At 38.3% G+C, this 21,605-nt stretch overlaps 1 protein-coding gene across 1 annotated transcript in view; it reads right to left on the bottom strand.

The window, feature by feature from the left end:
- Positions 1-8,184: 8,184 nt before the first annotated feature.
- The window catches only part of myg1 (myg1 exonuclease), a 33,164-nt gene continuing 19,743 nt past the window's right edge, over positions 8,185-21,605 (bottom strand). The window contains exon 7 of the mRNA XM_036151933.1: positions 8,185-8,582. Within this exon, the coding sequence (XP_036007826.1) occupies positions 8,393-8,582 (190 nt within the window). The 3' untranslated portion in view covers positions 8,185-8,392. The remainder of the gene's footprint in view (positions 8,583-21,605) is intronic.

Here is a 21,605-nt window from a genome sequence, read left to right as displayed (position 1 = left end):
ACAGATTTTTACTTTACAATGGGTTTTTTAACTGTTACCTTCACTTGTGTTTAATTTTATTCTGCTGTATAAGCATTTTGACATCAGCATCAGAATCAATGCAAAGCTACATTTAAATTTACTTATGGCAATATTTAGTTAACCTAGACCATCTAGCTACATTAAAAAAACTGTATTTTCCCCCTCACATTGCTATTCTTTTTTGCCACACTTGAATGTTTCAGATCAAACAAATTTTAACATTAGATAATTATAACCTGAGTAAATATAAAAGGTAGTTTCCAAATCAGAGTCATTGCATTAGCTAACCAAGTCCCATGCGAAGAAGGGATTCTTCCCTAAACATGATGACGGATTCTGCCTCCTTTAGCAGAAACAACTGACATCAAGTTTTGCAGTTAGTCTGCCAGAGAGTCTTTTACAACGCTGTCAAAGCATCTTAAGTCCAGACTTTAACTCGACGACTCCAAAAGCTTCCTTTTTTAGAGACATTTAGAGGTGCACTTGCTGGTGTGCTTTCGATCACCGTGTGGCTTCTGGGGACATTATAGCCTGCTTCATACATACACAGGTTCTATTAAAGCTGATTTCTTGATTCTGTAGGTCTGGCAATAATGTTGATGAATGCGTTTAAGTTTTCACAGGTGACAATAAATATCAAAACCAGAACAAATGTGAAACGACTACGGAGTTCAAAGAGTTGAACTACAAAACTACGGTGAAGACGACAGCACAGCTAGATGCTGAAACAAGTAAGAGAAGTAAAAGTTTTTAAATCTCATCTTATTACTTATACTTTACTCTTAGTAACTATAAGTAATCTATTACTCTTAAAGTCATAAGACTGTTGACTATCTTTTTGACTTTTTCCCATGTGGCAGCCGTTTCCTCATATGTGTATTGATGTTTTCACTTGATAAAATGTAATGTTTGTTACTGCTCTCACAAACCGGTAATCATTTCGATGTGTTTATGATGTTTTTATGTTTTCATGATGTAAAGCACTTTGAACTGCCTTGCTGCTGAAATGTGCTATACAAATAAACTTGACTTGTTTAAACATTGGCAATAATATTCACTATCACAAACACTCCTCTAGCAATGAGTCAGTTGGTGCAAGTTTCTGTAACAGTGTTTGTAACTCTTCGAGACAAACAAAAGTGGAAGTGAATGAATAAGCATGTGCAGAAATAAGACTGTCTTCTAATGTTGAATGCATTGTTTAAAAATCTCAAAGCCGCCAGAAAATGTTGCATGTGAGAATTTCTCTTGTTGCACATAATTGTTAAAAGTGGAAAACCCTTTACTTTTCTCATTAAAGATAGTCATCAGTGATTCCACAGGCTCATCGTTTGCCCTGTGCCATCGTGATCTGAATCAAAATTGACTTTGTTTGGCCACAACTGTGTGCACAATGAAGGAATTTGACTTTGGTTACTACGATCACAGCATACCTGCAGATCCACTCATCCATCCATCCATCCATTCATCCGTCTTCTTCCGCTTATCCGGGGTCAGGTCGCGGGGGTAACAGCTTCAGTAGGGAGGCCCAGACGTCCCTCTCTCCAGCCACTTGGGCCAGCTCCTCAGGAGGAACCCCAAGGCGTTCCCAGGCCAGCCGGGAGACATAGTCCCTCCAGCATGTCCTGGGTCTTCCCCTGGGCCTCCTCCTGGTGGGACGTGCCCGGAACACCTCACCAGGGAGGCATCCAGGAGGCATCCTGACCAGATGCCCGAGCCACCTCAACTGGCTCCTCTCGATGTGGAGGAGCAGCGGCTCTACTCTGAGTCCTCCCCGGATGACTGAGCTCCTCACCCTATCTCTAAGGGAGAGCCCAGACACACTACGGAGAAAACTCATTTCAGCCGCTTGTATCCGGGATCTCGTTCTTTCGGTCACGACCCAAAGCTCGTGACCATAGATGAGGGTAGGAACGTAGATCGACCGGTAAATCGAGAGCTTCGCCTTTTGGCTCAGTTCAGTCTTCTACCTGTATGATTTGCTAGAACTGACTCTGTAGTATATCTTGACAGGACATGTGTTGTGAATCGGTGCTATATAAATAAACCGAATTTAACTGAATAAATAAACTCCAGTGAGTTAAATCTGAATGAACTGTGTCCCGCAGAAAAATGTCAATATTTTTATAGAAAAAAGATTATCTGCACTGTAACCGCTACAACATTCATAGTAGATGTGAAACTGTGAAAGGGAAATGTTCAAGTCAGTCACAGTTGAATGCACAGCTGTACTGCTGGATAGAGCCAAAAGAAAACAGCGTTATAAGGAAGACATGGCTGTTGTGATCATTTCTCGTTTTGTCCTTGCGTACACCTGGAGGTCGAGCAGAGAGGGGCCTAATCCGTGACAGTGTACAGAGAGCCACTGTATATCAAGTCGAAAATGAAGATTGACATGGACAGGCACGGCAAGCAAGTGCACTAAATTACAAACACGAGGGAGTCAGGACACCTGGCAACCTTGAGTTTCACAGGAATCAACATGAAATTTCCATGTGAACGGGGGGGGAAAAAAAACAGAAAACACATGCAGAGGTACCAAAAAGCACAATATATGTGCTGCAGGGAGATTATATTTATGGGATCTACTTTAGACCAAGTGGCTTTCTTATCTTTTACTGTAGGCAGTAACGATATTGGCCCTTCAACAGGCGAGCCCCCAGGGGGAAAAGGGACTGAGCTATCAGTCGGGATAGCTCCTAGTATCCCTCATCTACTCCTCAGCATGTCCCACTTCCAGGAGCCTGCTAAAATCTATAGCCATTCCACCCCTGACAACTATAGTGCAGAATGCTGCAACTCCAGTGCTTCTCTTCTGCTGCTTTACAGATTAATACTGGTGAATACCGTGCCCTTGATAGGATATTGTCTCTCTGTTTGCCAAAGGGACAGCTGTGGATAAACCGAGCTTGTAGGTTTTCAGCTAGAAAACAATAGCGTACATAATAAGGAAGCAAATAATGCCAGAGAGAGAGAGAGTCTATTTTTCTGGTTCTTGACTGAGAATGAAACACATGGTGATGGGTAAGAAGTTTAATTTTGCAGGAGGAAAAACAGAAAAAAAATAAAAACTAGGGAGAAAAAAAAAGAGGGAACATGAAGTTTGTATCTTGGATGGTCTGTCAGGGAGAGCCTCCAAAAGATGTACATGACTATAAGCAGTCTGCTGCTGACATTGTTGACAGTGTGAAGTCTTCTGGAAAACCCGACTGCAGTGAAGTGGAGCAGTTCAGCATCATCTGTTTGGGTTGGCCGCTGTCCTCAGAGAGGGAAACCCTGCATGAACCTTAAAACAAATGTGTAAACAGCTGTCAGAGACAAAAATATATATATAAATAAATAAACCTGACAGCCAGTGGAAGAAATGCATGCATGCACGTCAATGTCAAAAAATAAAAGATGAATAAAATCCCTGTTTTGGTGGGAAGATCTGTTGAGTTTACCTACACTCATCATTGGAGCAATTGTTATTAATGGAGGGCTTTTATTGGCTATCCATTTCTTTATTACAAGGTACCTTAACAAATTTCAGAAAACAAGAACTGGGTGTACAAGTTTTGATTAATGGTAGATTTTCTCAATTCCAAAAAGACTAAATTATATACATATGCGCTCACTAATATTTGGTTAAAAGTCACTATGTTTTTTATAGTAGGTTTGTCTTCATAGTAGTACTAAGAGGAGGATTTGAAATTCAAAAACATGAAGCAAATTAGCTATAATGTAAAGGAGATATGCACCTTAGTATTTGTTTAGAATAAAAGCTATTCAAAATTAAGTTGCAGGAGCGACAATTTTGAGCAGATGAGCAGATTACAGTGAACCAATAAGACCCGGCAGTTAATTATAATTAATTTATTAGTTAATTATGTTGTCTACAATTTACCTCTCAAGTCAGAAAATTGATCTGGGAATAAAATCAAACCCAACATAACCATATTCTAGTTGCAAGCCAGGAAACCAGTTTAAATTACCATTAGCAATACAAGCTAAAAGCAGGCAATGACACATTTAAGGACTGTGTTGTTGTTGTTGTTGTTGTCTAATTATTAACAAATGGAGAAGATTTATTACAGTGACATGTGGCACAATTGCAAATTGTTTATTACAGCTACTGCTCTGTTTTAAACACACATCATCCATACTACATTTTGAGTTTGGTGTTTTTTTCCCTCTTAAAATTCTGACATCAGACAGTATTCCTGTTTAATTTTCCAACTTGGAAATTTGAATAAGCTTGGCTTTTTCCTTTCTTGTGACAAAATCAATAGACAGGAAACAGTACAACACATTTGTTTTTCCACTGTTTGAAATTCAATTTTATACGGTAATACTTTGAAATTTCAGTATTTAATTAGATTTTTCAAGACAGTGAGAACCTCTGAGGTTGAGGATCTTAGATATTTGTTATCTTTTTTTTTTTTTTTTTTTTTGGTTCCCAGTTTTGAAGTGTTTGGTATCATTGTCCTGTTGAATTAAATAATTATGTTTCTGTTTCAAACATCTAGCTGTGTATCTAAAGAGCTAGATGAAGATTTAGTACTTTATCATTATTCCACCTAGTGGATGGAATAATGATAAAGAAGAGCAGCACCAATCTCAGCAAAACAGGCGGTCAGCACGACACCACCATCACCATGCTTCACAGTTGATGTAGTGTTCTCAGGTCTGAAATCGTCACCTTGGCTTCTCCGAACATAATTCTTGTCTTGAGGTACAACTCTCCAATCTTTGCATGATTTTGTTCATTAAGGCATCTGCGAATTTCTCTCCTGTTGGTGTCCATTTTGGAGCTACTGTTTCTTTCTTGTTCAATTTAGTTCACTATGGACAGTGAACACTAATGCGACTTGAACTTTGAACCCAATTTCATTTCAATTGAGGGGGACAGACAGGTCAAAACCCAAACACAGTAGGGTACTCCTTAAAATTGCATTTGGATGGATAATGCAGGATAACATTAAGATTCAAAGTTTCAAAGAGTTTTTATAATCTCTTATGCCACTCCGGTTCAGTGTACACATAATGAAGGCAAACAGACAGACAAACTGGCAATGAACAAGGGTTACAGTGTTTTATTTTTCTTTGTAGTGTTCAAGAGAGATTAAAAAATAAAAAGATGATTTAAAAGTTGTATGAACTAGTTGTCCTTCATGAGTCACAGATAATGAGGTAATAAGGTGCTTATTGTGCAATGATGATTTGAGGCTTCATCAACAAAAGTGTGCAGTGCATACTAGGTGCATTAAGCCCCTAGTATGGGTGAAAACTGTTTAAAAAAGGACTATCCTTACAGCGAGTATGTATATTTCTAACCTACTGAAAGTTTTTTTTAATTCATAGAAATTTTATCATCAGAAAATTGTATTTCAAATGCATCATTAAAAACCCAAAATTAATACAACACTTATGCCATTGCTGTGTGTATGCCAGTAGATTTCTCCTTTATATTATGTCTAATATGAGGTAAGGTATGGGCCCAAAAACAGTAGGTCAGGCTTATAAGTGCAGGTTTTCTGCTGAGGCACTTAGTTGTTTGGCCAACTGTGCCAATACTTGCTCCAGTAGGAGTCGCCCAGAAATGCTTACAACTAAAGGAGCAGTGCAGGTTCACTTACTTGCTGTGTCATTGGAAACTGTAGTGTAGATGGAAAACTCCGCTCTGCTGACAAAACAAAGTATTAACAATTTTTGCTTCGTAGGTAAGGTGGGTAAACAGGCAAACGTTGTATAGTGCCGGCAGGTTCTGTACGCAGAAAACAGGAAAAATAAACATAAATGCAAAAAAGGGGAAAGAGAGCACATCAGGCCATCTAGTTTAATGTGCACAGCAATCAAGGAAGTGCTAGCGAACACGAATAAGCTTGAGATTGTGCGTGTAAGGGTAAAGTGGCAAACAGAAAATAAAATCCATCCACTGCTGGCTGCCGTTCAATTCCCCCCCTCTTGTCAGATTGATGTTTGTTTCACCGCATCTCCAATTACACTGTTCTGATACACCTCCACTGCTTCCTGTTCTGTTCAGGGAGGGAAGTTGTTGGGAGAAAAAGTTATCTTCTGCATCCCCCCAGAGAAAGCAGCCATACTTGGCATTAAGTAAAAGATGGACCACGTGACTTTAAAAGGCTATCACACGGTAGGCTAGATTAGATTGATACTTTGGATTCAGTCCAGCACAGAGTGATAGCACCGACGAAGTGGGCATGTGAGTAAGTGTGCACTTCTTAGACAAAGGGAAAAAAAATCAGAAAGATGAGATGTAAGACTGCCTTCTTATCACAACTGGTGGAGTTCACTTAAATCAGTCGCTTTCCTGCCACAAGTTTGGGTTTTCAGCATATAGTCCACCGTTTGTCAATACGTTTTAAATTAGGGTTTTGGGAAAGCTAATCCAAAAGATTAATGTTAGCCTGCCTCTATCCATTCCCAAAATAGTCCTGATGGGTTTGGGATCTCTTTGAATCCATCGTCCTTCTAAGTTAGGAAAAAACGAGGAAACTGAAAACTGCTGGAAGACCGGTGTGATTATCCAGCGTGAAGCAAGTTTTATATCACGGACGGAGAGGCCGTTGAGCAAGAATGTTCAGCCTCTGTACTGAAAATTTCAGCTGCCCACATGGACGACCCAAATGAGATCTAGAGAAACGTTTCACCGTCTGTTCGAAACAATGGCTGAGAACAAACGAATATATTTAGAGGGGACAAATTAAGGCCTGCAAACTATAAACCATACCAACTGCCAAGCATGAGGGTGGCACCATAATGCTGAGGGCTGGTTTGGTTTCCATTTTTACAAACCCGTAGCCCTAAGTAGATGAAAGATTGCTTTCCCAATTCTCCAGCTTTACCTCAAATCATGAGCTAACTGAATAAAACATGGATGCAAACTAGGGGCTCCAAATGGATCATGATAAAAAAAAAAATGCAGAAACAGAAAACGGGGTTTAGAACCGGTTGTACAGTGGCGCAGTTGGTAGCACTGTTGCCGTTTCTGCAAGAAGGTCCTGGATTTGAATCTAAGGTTCGACTCTGTGTCTTTCTGCAAGGGGTTTGCATGTTCTCCTTGTGCATGCATGGGTTCTCCCCAGGTACTCCAGTTGCCTCCCACAGTCCAAAAACATGACTGTTGGGTTAATTGCTTACTCTGAATTGCCCTTAGGTGTGAGAATATCTGTGCATGGTTGTACCCTCCCTTTCGCCCATTCACCGCTGGAGATAGGCACCAGCACCCAAACGGCCTTGCTCAGATAAGCAAGTACAGATAATGGATGGTTTCAGAACAGATACAGCAGGCTGATGTCAGGCTTCCAGAAAGCCCCAACTTCAATAGACACAGATTAGTGGAGCCAATCTAACAAAATCAGTTTCTTCTAGAGGAGTGGTCTTAGTTCCTGACAAAAAAAATGTATGCCAAGTACAAAAAGTGTGTGTTCAAGTTGCCAATTGCTAATGGCCATATGCAGCTCCAGAAAAAAAAAAGTATTTCTTTTCTAAAAATAGGCATCTCTACACAACAGCAATTCTGTATCAGTGTCTGCTCAATTACAGCTATTTTTCATAGCTTGAAAAGTGAAACTATTCTGCACCGCTGAATACTAGAAATGAAGCAGAGCAACGGAGAGCAGCTGTAAGCAACATGCCACTTATATTTCTCCCCCTTGCTGTGGCATTTACACAGCAACTCCTGCAATGATAGTAAAATAAAATGTCACGCAGAGCCACAGAGGCACAAGGTCAGCTTGGTGAGAGCACACAATAAGAGAGCAGCCGGGGGAGAAAATAAGAGTATTAATGAGAAAATTTAGGGCACGTCCACTGAGTTTATTAGAGGAAAATTGACTGTGCCAATAACCTTGTCAAGGCCATGGATGCAACAAAGAACACCTCTCTGTGGCGTTCGAAGATTTAATTTCTCTGAATTAATCAGACATCATTACTGACGCTTTGATCCTGGAGCTGGAGTAAGTGGCGTCAGAATCTCTTTGTTGCGCCGTGGTTAATGTCAGCAATGCTGGAAATGAAAGGAAGAACCACCGTCCAGGTGTGTATATAAATCATCCCTTGAAGGTAAAGCCATGGTATTCACAGGCTTTGAAGATGCAGGAGCTGATCTATTGGATGGCAACGTATTAACTCGGCTGAGGTGAAAACAAAAGAATAGGGCAGAGGCAGAAATACTGTTTATTTATTGATGTTTTTAACCGAGCAGTAAATACAATTACAAACATGAAAGTGGCCTTTACAACAGCAGAAAACCCAACCGCATCCACAGAACAGGTAGATAGAACATGATTTAACAAAACCACTATAATCTATACCAACGCGTTCATCGTTGATGCTCTATAAAACGTTGGCTGCTCTTTCTCAACGTTCAGCTGCTTCCGTTTGCAGGTGACTGGGCGGCAGCCTGCAGGGTCCTCCTGGCCATCTCCAGGGCTCCTTCCTGGGTCTTGTTGCCGCCAATAAATCCTCCGGCATGGACAAAGATGCAGCCCTTAATCCCACTGAGCTCTGATAGCGCTTCATCTCGCACACCACGCCACTCCTCCGGAAGGGACAGCCTGGGAACAGGGATAGAGGGGTGAGCTGGTCAAACAGATGGACGCCACATGGTCAGCTGTTCACTTCCTGTTTACTCTTCAGTTTTATAAAAAAAAAAAAAGAAAAAGAAAAAAAAGGCAGAACAAAAAAAAAAGAAATCTGGAATAAGAAATCAAAAGTTAACTGGTGAAATAATTTTATCAGCTTCTTTGACTTTTCCGTTACTCCTTAATAACTCACACAGCAGCTGAATTCAGGTTCTAGTCAAGTTCTGCAAACCCATCGGTTTATCCATCAGTTACGGTCCATAGATTCTTTAAATGTTTAAAACGGAGAACGCTTCAAATGGTGGCCAATCTTTTAAGGAGCGGTCATCTAAGTAGGTTCATCCCTAGGGCTGTGCATAAAAATTGATACAAAGATTAGTATCGATGTTTTTAAAAATGATTTAATAATCGATATTCTGGCTTTCAATATCTATATACCTCCCAACCCCTAGAGGGCGATATTACATCGTGCCATTACTGTTCACAGCGAGGAAGTGCAAGTGAGACAAATTTGTGGAACGGCCGACAGGATTTTAGAAGCGCCTTCGTCCCTAAAATCAGACGTTTGGGCACATTTTTGGTTTCCGTGATAAGTTAAATGCATTTAACTAAATGCACTTTATATCCTTGTTAATATATCAGTGTTCAATAAATTGAACATAAAATACAATATTTGGCTGATTTTGATGATTGAATGACTGAGCATTAATTTTAAAGTAATAAATATCGATATTGGAGTCAAATCAAGCAGAGCTATATCGAGAATCGTATTGAATCGGCTCATCCTAGATGATACCCAGCCCTATTCATCCCAGTGTCACTGAGCAATGTTCAAACATTACAGAAAGTCTTGAGGCTTCCTCTCAGACTCTATGGGTCTCAGTTAACATGTTAGGTGTTAAAACTTAACAAATATGGCTTGTTGGGAGAAGTTGCCTTAAGAAAGTCTCTTCAATTAAATAAATAAAACAACAACACTGCAGTAGAGCTTACATTAGCTAAGCTGCATATGGGAAAAAATGCTCCTTAATAAGGCAAAAATGGGTTGGCCATAATGCCCAGAATGTATTTCAAATGTCATTACAAACACTGTCCTTACATCAAGATTAGGGTTTCTAAACATTTGTTTTTCTTATTTCTAAATTCCATATTTTTCCAGTTAGATTTCATGATTTCTGTCAGTTTTTGGTCCATTTTTAGAATGCACCAACAAATGTTCACACAGCTGAGTTCATGGCGAGTTAATGGCAGATAAGTCTGCAAAAACCAAAGACTGCAATGAAGAATGGACGGATGGATGAACTGATTTGCTGACAAACAGACATGTTGATGGGAGATGGTCAGGTGCACTGATGAATATACGGAAAGACAGGTTGATGGACGGACTGTCGGATGTTCATCTTTTATGGAAAAACCATCTTTAATTGTAGCAAGTTTTATATATTGGAGCCCATGTGTGAAGTATGAAAAAACAATCTACATTCAAAAGCTTTTAAGTCCTATTCCTGTTTCTAAAATATTTAAGATGCTTAATGGTAATAAAATTTACCCAGGGAAATACATTTTAAACTAACCAATACAAGCCCAAAATATATATGAGCCCTGAGTTGTATACAATTATAGACTCATGATTTAATATATACAATACATTAATTTATTTAAAGGGATTCTGATATTTGTGATGTAGATAATGGGAGAAATAGTCCTGAAATACAGATATTTTTCAAGACCACTAATTTTTTTTCCCATACTTTCAGACCTGGAAAATACTTTAAGCAAATGTCATACTTTTACAGATTATTTAAGACCATTTAGAACTTGTAAAAACAATTTAGCAATGTCTGAGACAAAGTTCAGGGCTCAATCTGAAATATTGAACTATTGTGACTAGACCATAAAACTGCGATATAATGCATCACTGCAAACATGAATAAACTAAAGCTATGCTGTAAAAATAAGTAGGGATTCATATGTAAACTTAATAATTGTGAGTTAAAACATCATAAATAAGATAACGTCTTGAAGGTATTGCTGCTTAAAGTGGTCCTACAAAGCTTTATGATGCACCTTCCTAGAAGCACACAATTTAAGGACCTTTAATGAGGTAAAGTTCTACCCTTGAACATTTAACAGGCCACTTCACAGTCCACTTTTAAAACTCATCTGAAAACAATTTTACTCACTGGCCTTCAACCCAACTGAGATTTGATTTCACTTATTGTTTACTGGCATGGTTTTTATCTGTGTTTGAATCATTTTATTGTGTTTTGCAGCAAGTTTCTTAATTTATCATCATGTGCTTAGTTTTTCCATTTTATCCCTTAGTGGAATTTTATTACTTTTGATGTTCAGCATTTTGTGTCAGCTGTGGCTGTTAAAGCGCTTTATAAATAAAACTGATGATGATGATGATGAAAGTGAGTTTATATTTAATTCTGTCCCAATTAATTAAAAAAGCTGATATAAACATAGTGTACTTTTAACTGTGAATTGTATAATTATCAAGTGAAAAGCTGAAATAAAGAACATTTAACTGTATTTGCAAACGAAAAAGAAATCGATCAAGAAGCCATAAAATGACGACAATAAATTCCCTTCAATATTTCCGCACGGCTTTGCACAGCAAGTCGCATTGTCCTCCTCTTTTCAAATTCAATGACCAGAAAAACAAGAGACGAGCAGCTGCCATCAAACGCACCATGTGAAAGGAACCTTTGCACACAGCAAATCTAGCATCGGCGGCAGCAAACACAGCAAGCAAAAAAAAAAAAAAAAAAACATAATTCAGCTTTATTCTTCTCCAGCAATGTGGAAAATCACGAGTCGACGAAGTGGCAGGAGAGCCGTACTGTGTCGGAGTCTACAAGCAATCTTACAAAGTGCAGGAAAAATATTAGCTCTGCGAGGGTTTATGAGCTGACCTCCAGCAAGCGTCTCTGGATGAGGCATATGGAAGCTGACAATTCATAAAATGTGGAGCAGCTCATTTACCACCTACTGCATGTAATACACACGCCTGTCAACGACAGCATGGCCAATCGTTTAAAACGCATTACTACCGGTAGTTATCTTGAGTGTGCGCATCCGTGTGTCATTTCTACTTTGATGGGGTTATAATCTCCATTATGTTAGTTCCCAGCTCCCCTCAAAGGACTGTTATGTTTAGCAATTTTCACTCTGATTTAATTCTGACTCTGCACTTCATTGCTCACCTCTTCCATTTTAACGCTCTCTGAAATAGGCTTTAAATTACTTCAAATGCATCAAAACCCTAAAAGAAAATGGCCCAACATCCAGAAAATATTCTCCCTCTTCTTACTTGAACATGGGTTGAATTAGGGATGCATGCGTATAAACTTGTCAAAAAAAAAAAAATAAGCTGACACCTGTCAAAACACAGTTTCAAGTAGTTCCGAGGAGCTTTTTATATTTTCATCTAAGAATTGATACGTGCGTGCATCTCAAACGTTTTGACACATTCCGAATACAAGTACCATCTCTTAATTTTTTTTATACACATGGGGATAAGCAACCAAGAAAATAATAATCTCCATCTAAGCTCCAAGTAAATACGCTCTTAAACTTGCAATTACTCTAAGGAGAGCAGCATTTCAAACCTATTAGGACTGTCACACGACCACCTAAGGTGTAGAGCGTGGCAAAGCTGCTCAATAATCTCTGTTAAAGAATCAACAAATCGATTGCTCCACAGTATGGCTGGAAAACAACTCAGAGGAAAGGTCAACAGGGATGGTAATGAGTGAAGGAGTGGAAGGAGGAGGGGAATGACTGCTGCTGCTATTGTTATGACAGATAAGGAAGCTTCTTTTCCCACGGTGACCATCCTAAAAATATGACCTCAATTAGCAAATTACCATCTCAAGTGAGACGACCTCCACAGTCAGTGATTCATAAATAATATACATTATTTTAATGTAAATACACTAGAGAGAAAGAATCTTTAGTATATGTTTGAAACAACTCCATACAATTAGGGACATTATGCTGTACCGAACCTAATACAGGCTTTTAGTATAAATGTACATACCATAGTTAAACATACAGACTGTTAATGTATTGAACCAAATGAAATTCATGTTGTACAAATAAACAAATTAGTTTATTCGTTTGCCTTTTTGAATTAAGGCAAGGGAAGCTTATTTATAAGCCACTTTTCAGTAACAAGACGATTCAAAGTGCTGTACATGAACAGAAAAACAGAGGGACATATATTACATAAAAAAGAAAAACATCACATTAAAGTAATAAGCTAAGTAAATCCTTCACTAGACTTCTTTAGTTTCATTGAAATGAGCTTCATCACTAACATTCAAAGCTTGTTTCTATTTATACATTAACAAACATACAGAAAGCATGAAATCACAGTACTTAATTGTTTCTATTCATGACAATAAACTAGATAAATCTTTGGGGGTTTGGGATCTAAAGTAATTTTGTCCAACTTTCTAAAGCTACAACTAGAATAACTTCTTTAGTTTCATTGGTATAAGAATAGGCTAAGTAAATCCTTGACTAGACTTCTTTAGCTTCACTGGAACAACCTTAACCACTAACATTCAAAGCTAATGATGGAACATTATCAGGCAGTTCAGTAGCGCTCTCATCCAGGTCCCAGATGTCACAGAAAGTGGGGGCACAGCGTCTTGTTTACATAACATACAGGAGAAATTATGATTATCTGTCTTTCAAGGCCAACACGGGGGAGCCAGTTCGCATTACAGCATTTGTTTCGGGCAGGAAGTCTCTTTTTTCTGTCTGCCTTAAAGTCTCACTGGTGCTTCTCAAATGTCGATTCCAAACAGCCAGATTTGTGGTCTTTCTGCCAAAGATCTTCTCTAAGATCTATTCCATCCCGCCAGTGATGGTTTGCAGTTCTGATCACACCGCATTTCAGTCTGAGTGTTGAATGCACAACATATACCTCACGTAGGAAGCCTTGCCGTTTTTGAAATTTCTCGATACCCCAGGTAACCGCCAAAGGCAAAAAGTAGAAATCCTGTTATCATAAATCCAATTATGTACGCATTATCAATATACTCGACCGATAAAATGGACAGACATGTGATCCTGCACCAAGGAGTCCACTGTGTGTCCAAATGTCCCGCAGGGGTCGTCTCGTTAAGAAAATTTGAGCATTTGCATTGAGAGACCAGCTGACCAGATCCATAATTTACAATTCAGAGGATGTGTAAAGAGAGGCTCCAAAAAGATTGATGGAAGCAGAAGCAGGGCAGATACGGGGGAGAGAGAGGGGAAAGGAGAAAAGAGGAGAAAGAAAAGCGTCCGCCTTCACGAGAGCAAGAAGAAAGAAGTACATATATCTTATTGTACTACAGACTTGAGCTATTTCACGAACACACATGAGCGATTCTTTTGCCCTTAACTGTTCAACTAAACAGGCAAACGGTTTGTAGTACAGTTTCAGTGTGACATGCATGAAAGACAAAGAGCAAATGTCATATTTTAGAGCCAGAAACCAACCATACATCCAACCATACATAAGGAGAGAGAGGACAGTCATACACGAGACGGTCAAAAAGGCGTTACAGGACATCAAAAGGACAGACAAAAAGAATTTAAGGAACAGTACTGCATAAGAGATTTTATAAAAAAAGATAAGGGCACATGAGTTTCAAACATTTAATTACTAAGATTAATTGATCAAAAGCTGCTGTAAGCAACAATATTTTCAGTCCTGATTTAAAAGAAACAACAGTTTGGTGTTGGGGAGCACCTTGTTCAGTTCTGTTCATGAGAACATTGAGCAAGCTGGTCTTTGAAGACCTGAGAGGTTTATACGGTCTTTTTACCCCAAAAACGTGCAACACAGAAAATGTGGGATTCATATGCCAACAGCTGTAGTGTGGCCGACTTTGTCCTTGAAATCATTTCTTGGCAGCTGCATCACTGTAGTGTGGTTAAACTACAAGAGTAAAACTGATTATGGGCAGGAAAGTGAGACTGTGACTGCTTTTAAACAGCAAAACACCGTCATAAAGAAGTGCAGCAAAACCATAGGGATAAGTCTTGCGGTGCTCTCTCAGCACTACCTGACAAGAGTTACAGGGAAGTCTAAGGCTATCCTTGCTGACCCAAGCCACCCTCTTTTCTATAATTACAGGTTGCTGCCATCTGCTCACAGCTACACGTGATGAAGTGCCATACGAAAAGGTCTAAATGTTCATTTGTCCCCGTTAGTGTCAGTCTGATTAATAATTTGACCTGGTGGGCCCACATAGAAGCAGTAGCAGTCTATGTTTGAACTCTGGCTGTATCATGAATGTTGTGTTTTTGTCAATTGTTTGTTCTTCCTGCTGCATTTGCTCTTGCTGGCTGCAAAACAAACTGACCATTAGGGACCACAAAGTTTATCTTTTACTCACTGCTGGTATGTTTAAAACGATCATTGTACGTATCACTGATGCACACTTTTCTGGTGACAGTTGTTGGTAGGAATGGGAGCCAATTTGGATCAGAACCATAAAAAGAAATCATACCAGCTATCTGAATACTGTTGGATGTATTTATTTTTAAATAATATTTCTAAGCGATTCTTCACCACTGCTGTTAATTACAGACTGACTGAGCGCAGCCTTTAAATCCATGGGTTAGAGATTTCACATGAATTTCTATTCCTTGCTGAACAAATTATTACCATAAAAATCTTAGCCTAATGAACTTACATTAGAGTTGCACGCTTGGCTATCAGTACCTTCGCCCTGCGAGGCTACATTATACTTTGCACTTATGCATAAAGTTCAGTGTTGCGCAAAGAGGTCACTCTTCATTAACTGTCTACTGTTGTGCAGTGTTTTTTTTGTTATCCTTTTATTGAACAAAAACTTTGGGCAGGATGGATACTACTACAATTTCTAGCTACATAGCCGAACACAGTTCTGAAATACATAATATATGCTTTGTTAATATAAATACCCATAAATGCTAAATAAGAGTTGTGCTGCACGATATTAAGAAAAGTTGTGACATGCTATAATATTAGTAAGTGCTGCAATAAAAATACAGCTTGCAATAAATACAGAATAACATTTTAAAGTGTTAATGTCTTTCTGCTTTACTTGTGATGTTTTGACAATGAAACAACTTAGCTGTAGTTTATCAACTTTACCACCTCTTTACCATCTCAAACATTTTATGTTGCATTAAACAGCAAATGTCACCACACATATTAAAACCCTTTTAAAACAGGTTTTATATATACATACATATTTATATATATATATATATATATATATATATATATACACACATATATATACACACATATATATACACACACACACACACACACACACACACACAGCAAAAACGAATCTAAAAATAAGTAAAATGTTCTTAAAATTTGTGTTTTTTCCTAGATTTGAGCCAGTAAAAAAGATAATCTGCCAATGGAAGTAGTATTTTGAACCTTAAAATAAGATAATTAGATATACTGCACTTGAAATAAGATGATGGAGATGAGTTGCTCCTATTTTAAGAGCAATATCTTATTCTATTGGCAGATCATCTCATTTACCTGCTCAAATCTAGGACAAAAACACAAATTTTAAGAACATTTTATTTATTTTTAGATCTAATAATAATATCTTGGAAAGAAGCAACTAGTGGCAAATAAGTTTCACATATCAGTCAATGTTTTCTTTTGGCTATGTATTGGCACAAAAGCTAAGAAAAAGACAAAAATCAAGAAAACAATGGAAGAAAACACAATAAAAATATTAACATGCTTCAGTAGCATAAGGCCACTGTAGAAAAGTGACAGCAGCCACTTTTCTTGCTGAAATAAAGGTGTTTATTTGGGTTGCCTCACAATGCCTTCAGTCTATAGTAGCATTTGGTATATATACAGTGGTGTACAAGACATTTCTAAAGAAAGAATGCTTTCACTCCCATCTTCCTTCTGCTGGCTCACATTTCCTTAGCAATGTGATGCAGATAAAAATAGACCTCTTTCGCCCCAGGTGCAGTAGCAGGGACACAGGCGATAACAACACCCCTTTTGCAGAGTCGGCACAAGCCTACTGGGAGGAAACAGGCCACCCAGAGAAGAGCCATCTGGAGCTATGTTTTTTTTTTAATCCTTCTTATAGGCATTGTTTTCATGTTGCTCCCCACCAACCAGCATGTTTGCATGAAATTAAATCTTTGAGGCGCTCTGTGGCCACAAACAGGTGCCTTGTCTTTTAAGTTCAAACACACTGCTGCCGGATAGGATTCTGCAGAGGTGTGGAAAATGTCTAGCAGGAGGATGAAGAGGAGAATGGCAGAAAGTGTGAAAGCTTAGAAAGTGAGATAGTAGATGAAGAAGAAGAATTGGGGAAGGAGAGAAAATAGGAATAATAGGACGGAGCAAGACAGATTGGGAAAAAGTGATGAAATGTAAGAGGATAATAATGGGACAGGCACAGAAAACTCACGAGAGAAAGAAGGAGCTGAGAAGCTGTGGAGAAAAAAAACACTAATTGGAAAGCTGGAAAAGAGTGAGATTGCAGAAAGAGGCGAAAATAGAAAATATCTAACATCACACCAACTGGTCAGACCAGGAGAAAAATCAAAAACCTTTTCAGCTTCCTGCGTCTGTGAGCACGGTTTGGTTAGATGCTCCCCTGCTGCTTTCAAGAATCTCACGATCATTAATGAGCCCAGTGAATCCGGGACCAAAAACAGCTACGTGTGACTCCATCACAGGTGTAGGAGAGAGATATTTAAAGAACGGTGCGGTGAAGAGGTTAGAGATGCTATCTAGCTTGACAACATTGGCTCAATTCCAGCAAGAGGTCAGTGCAACTAAAGAAAAAAAAGAAACCAAGCACATCTCACTAACTGTCCAATAGATGCCAAATGTACAAAGAAAACATACTGTTATTAAACCTGACACCTTTTAACGTTATTTATAGATTTTATTTCAAAGTGCAACAAGAATTTTAATTAAAATTAAAATCTGTCTTGTCATCTTTCCTCTTAAATGTTCTTTAGATGCTACTGCGTTGATAATGTGGTAACTTTCAGCTAATCTACATGCAACTGAATAAATCTATACAGTGGCTACATCTGTTCATCAGAAAGAGTGCTGGACTGGTGTATATCAAAATTTCAATAGATTTGAAGCTGTAGCTTTCTAAAACTGTAATTTACCTTACCGATGCTTGCTCATCTGTTATGCTTTTCCTAAAACAAAAGTTTAACTTGCAGAGGAGAGAGCGGCTTTAACTTGGCTTTAACAGTCAATAAACACAGTAAAACAGAAGCTGATATGTTTAAAAAAAAAAAGGTTTTCTGAGGAGCGATGCCCGCTTAACGGTCTTAAAATGCCCTGCTGTGTTTAACTTTCATAAGTAAAAGCTTAATAATTTTCAATATGTGAAAAAAAAACAATTAAGAAGGCATAAGTTCGTCTGGTCATACCGTTAATTTTAAGATATTTTATCCCGCTGGATAATTTAGAGTAAAAATTTTCACTGGTACTTTTCACAATACGTCTTTGGTGATAAGCTTCATTTCTTGAGGTTGGAGGGCCTCCATGTCATCACCCTAATCATTAGCTTCATCCACAGATTCTCTATCAGATCCCAGTTGTTACTCTGGCTGAGCCAGTCCAAAATGCTAAAAATACTCCCAGTTATAAGACGAGCCACTGAAATTCAGAGAAAAAAATATTGTAGATTCCTTCATAGTTATAATAACAAGTAACATCAGCAATAAAATACTTTAGTCTCACTAAACATCATGAGCAAGATTTGGACATGCATTGACATACAAAGACAAAGCAGTCTCACCAACTGCATTAATTGGCTTTTTTTCTGCCTCATTTTTCACAATATTATCTGCTGTCATTTTACCTGATTAACTAAATGAATTTGGACCGATCTTATGAACTTTTATTACGTTTACCTTTAAACATTTCCAGGTGATGAAGGCAGAAAATAACCCGAGTCTCCCGGGCATCATAGGTTATTTTTTTAGACGAACTAAATTAATCTTTGCCAACACAAACCTCCAATCTAAAAGTATAATAAGCAGGATTATGCCTAAAATTTTAATTAAATGTCCCCAATCAGCTTCAGGAACACATAGTTGTGTGGCAACTTGAAATCGTTTGCCGTTTTCACTTACAAATAATCCTGGGGTGAGACCAGAAATCAGCTGCAGGGAGGCGAGAGATAAAGACTTCATTTAAGGTTTTATAGAATTAGCTTTAATTAAAGCTTACTAAATATACTTCTGGTCAATTGTCTTGACTAAAGCCTAAAAATCAGGTAACAACGAGCTGCCAGTTACTTACGCAGCATCTGTAGCTTCATTTTTCTCTCGGATATAAAATAAATCAACTAATAAGTTCAGCAACTAACAGGCTTTTAGGATTACATAAAAACAATCAACTATTTACGTCAACTTCTGCCTTGTATGACAAAAAAAGGGGAAATTCTGTAATCAGAATGCTGACGAGTAGTTATGCCATAAGGTCAATCAGTAAATGGTCATCTTAAAATGTTACTGATTTGTTATTCAAAAGATGAGACGGTTCAGACCGTGATATGAAATAACATTTCCCAATTTAGAAAAGGTTTGACCAGCTGTTGATTTTTTGGCTCTCTTGACAACAGTTTTGACTGTGCAACAAAGGTTTGAAAAAAATGCCAATAATCAAACCATATCCTCCAAGAGTGGACTAGCAGCTCCGCTAACTAAGCGATCGCAATGCTGCTGACAGCATGGATGCTAAGTGTGTTGGATCCAAAAGGATCTCTGCAAATTGCTGCAACAAAGTCAACACACTCCATGACATAAAAAAAATACCAAACCAAACTCTATTGCACATGTTAATCAGTATCCACCACCTGCAAACTGCATCCAGACCTGGTTATGCTGGTTGTTGGGAAGCTGAATGATGTCGTACGTTCTTTGTCTGGTTTGAGTGCAGACTGTGCATAAAAAAAAAAAAGCTCCGACATCATATTTACAGAGGAGAAGAAGGGAGAAGAAAAAATACAAACTGCAGCATCTAAGGTTTATTTTAGTAAATCCTGAGCACAACTTGTGAAAAAAAATAAATAAATAAGTAAATAAATAAAATGAACTTTTGCCTTAAAGGGCCTATAAAAGGGCTCAATATAAAGTGGAACTGCATTGCTTTGGACTGAATTCCTTACTAATTTACACTCATATCACCCTTTTTACCTGTTATAAAGTACGTCTGAAAGCAACTCGTTTTGGTGCGGTCCCTTTAAATTAAAAAAAAGACACTTTATCATCCCCTCCCACCCACAGGTTGCAGAGCGTTCCACTCCACCCATTCGGCCATTTCTGTTGTATGCTGGGGCATTGTGTAATGAACAACTGAACATTTTTGACTTATCTAATTGTAGCTAAAAATTGCTCCAACAAATTAAATTTGGAGATTTGTGAGAAAGTACATGAACTTCTTAAGCAGTTAGGCAGAAAATACTGTGGCGTAATTGCCTTAGAAAACGTAATATAAAACAGAGAAAACTGAACGACTTGAGAAATATGACCCAAAAATAATATGAAGATATCTAGGAAGCAACTGGAGATACTACATTAAATTTTTCTGCATTTGTAGAGACTCCAAGTACACAACGAAATGTATTTACGGGCTAAAAAAAAGTGGATTTTGTATAATGTGTCCCCTTTAAGAGCTTTCTATCATCAACTCACATAGATGAGTGCACAGATTTTGGATTTTGCATGCATGATTACTTCTGACTGCATCTGCAAAAGGTCCATGTTAAAAGAGCCCTGTCGAGCAAATTCTATTTATTTTACCTTGTCAGGTGTGCACAAAGCGTAAAAAGCACTCTATATACAATTCTATGTAACTTACATCCTGTCACTCTTCTGATAAGCGTGTGAAACCAAGCCAAAGCAATTGTCCATATAGGAAGGAAATTATGAAGATGGTGACTCGGTAATGAAAACATCAAAGCAAAGAAGTGCTATATGTGGATTTTAGTGTAAACATACAGTACGGAAAGGGAAACCATGTATGCCAAAAGCATAGTTTGCAGAAATTAGCCAAATATTGAAACACTCTTAAAGAGAAATGCAAGTTTGACACAAACCGTCCAGAAATAGCTGCACTGACATACGCTGATGTACATCAGCAAGCACCAGGAATAAACTAATCATTTATGACCAGAGACAGAACATTTTGCTCTTGCTGGAAGTGACAGTGATATATTAATGAACTAATTAAATTACGCTAAAGTTTAAATACAATCTATTTGAATTGTAATATTTTTCAGTGCTCTTAATTTATTTTAAAAGGAAGTGGCTATTATTAAGAGGTTTGTGTGTTTGATATCTGACTAGACAGTAAAACGACATGTGGTGTGTTTTCCTGTCATTTCTGTTCTACTTTAGTATTTTAGTAGGGCTGCCCCTCTACATATATGTACATCCAAATTCTGTTAAACAGAAATTGACTTTTTGAGGAGTCCGTATGGCATTCACATTCTCAACAGGATGATGAGATAATGCCACAAAATGCTAATTTCAGTTGATCTATAGAGTACGAATCCCATACTCATTAATATTAATGAAAACTCTAATACGTTTAGGTAGTAGCTCTAAGTAAATGCAGCTGTCAAATAGGAAACGTGTCGCCTGACTTCATCGGGGTCTAATTAACAGCGGGGAGTGAAAAACCATGCACGCGAGTGAGAGGTGTGTGCCAGAAAAAGAAGGGACTCTGGTGGCTTCATCAAAGTGTTGATTGTGTTTACATCTTTCAGCTCCGCGGAGAGCGCTGCGAGAACAAAACTACTGTCCCGACTACTCGCAAACGAGTAAAAAAAAAACACAAGTTATTCTGCCTTTGTAGGAGGTACACCCTCGCCGGGTAACATGTTTATGCTTGGTGAGCTGCTGTCAAATGGTCCACTAGGCATTAAAAGGCAAATTGTATTCCGTCGTTCGTCTCTTTCACCAGAGCTCAAC

The sequence above is a fragment of the Fundulus heteroclitus genome, chromosome 20 (assembly GCF_011125445.2).
Source record: "Fundulus heteroclitus isolate FHET01 chromosome 20, MU-UCD_Fhet_4.1, whole genome shotgun sequence".
NCBI classification, from domain to species: domain Eukaryota; kingdom Metazoa; phylum Chordata; class Actinopteri; order Cyprinodontiformes; family Fundulidae; genus Fundulus; species Fundulus heteroclitus.
The sequence above is the reverse complement of the archived record's forward strand: the minus strand, read 5'-3'. Positions and strand labels throughout refer to the sequence as shown.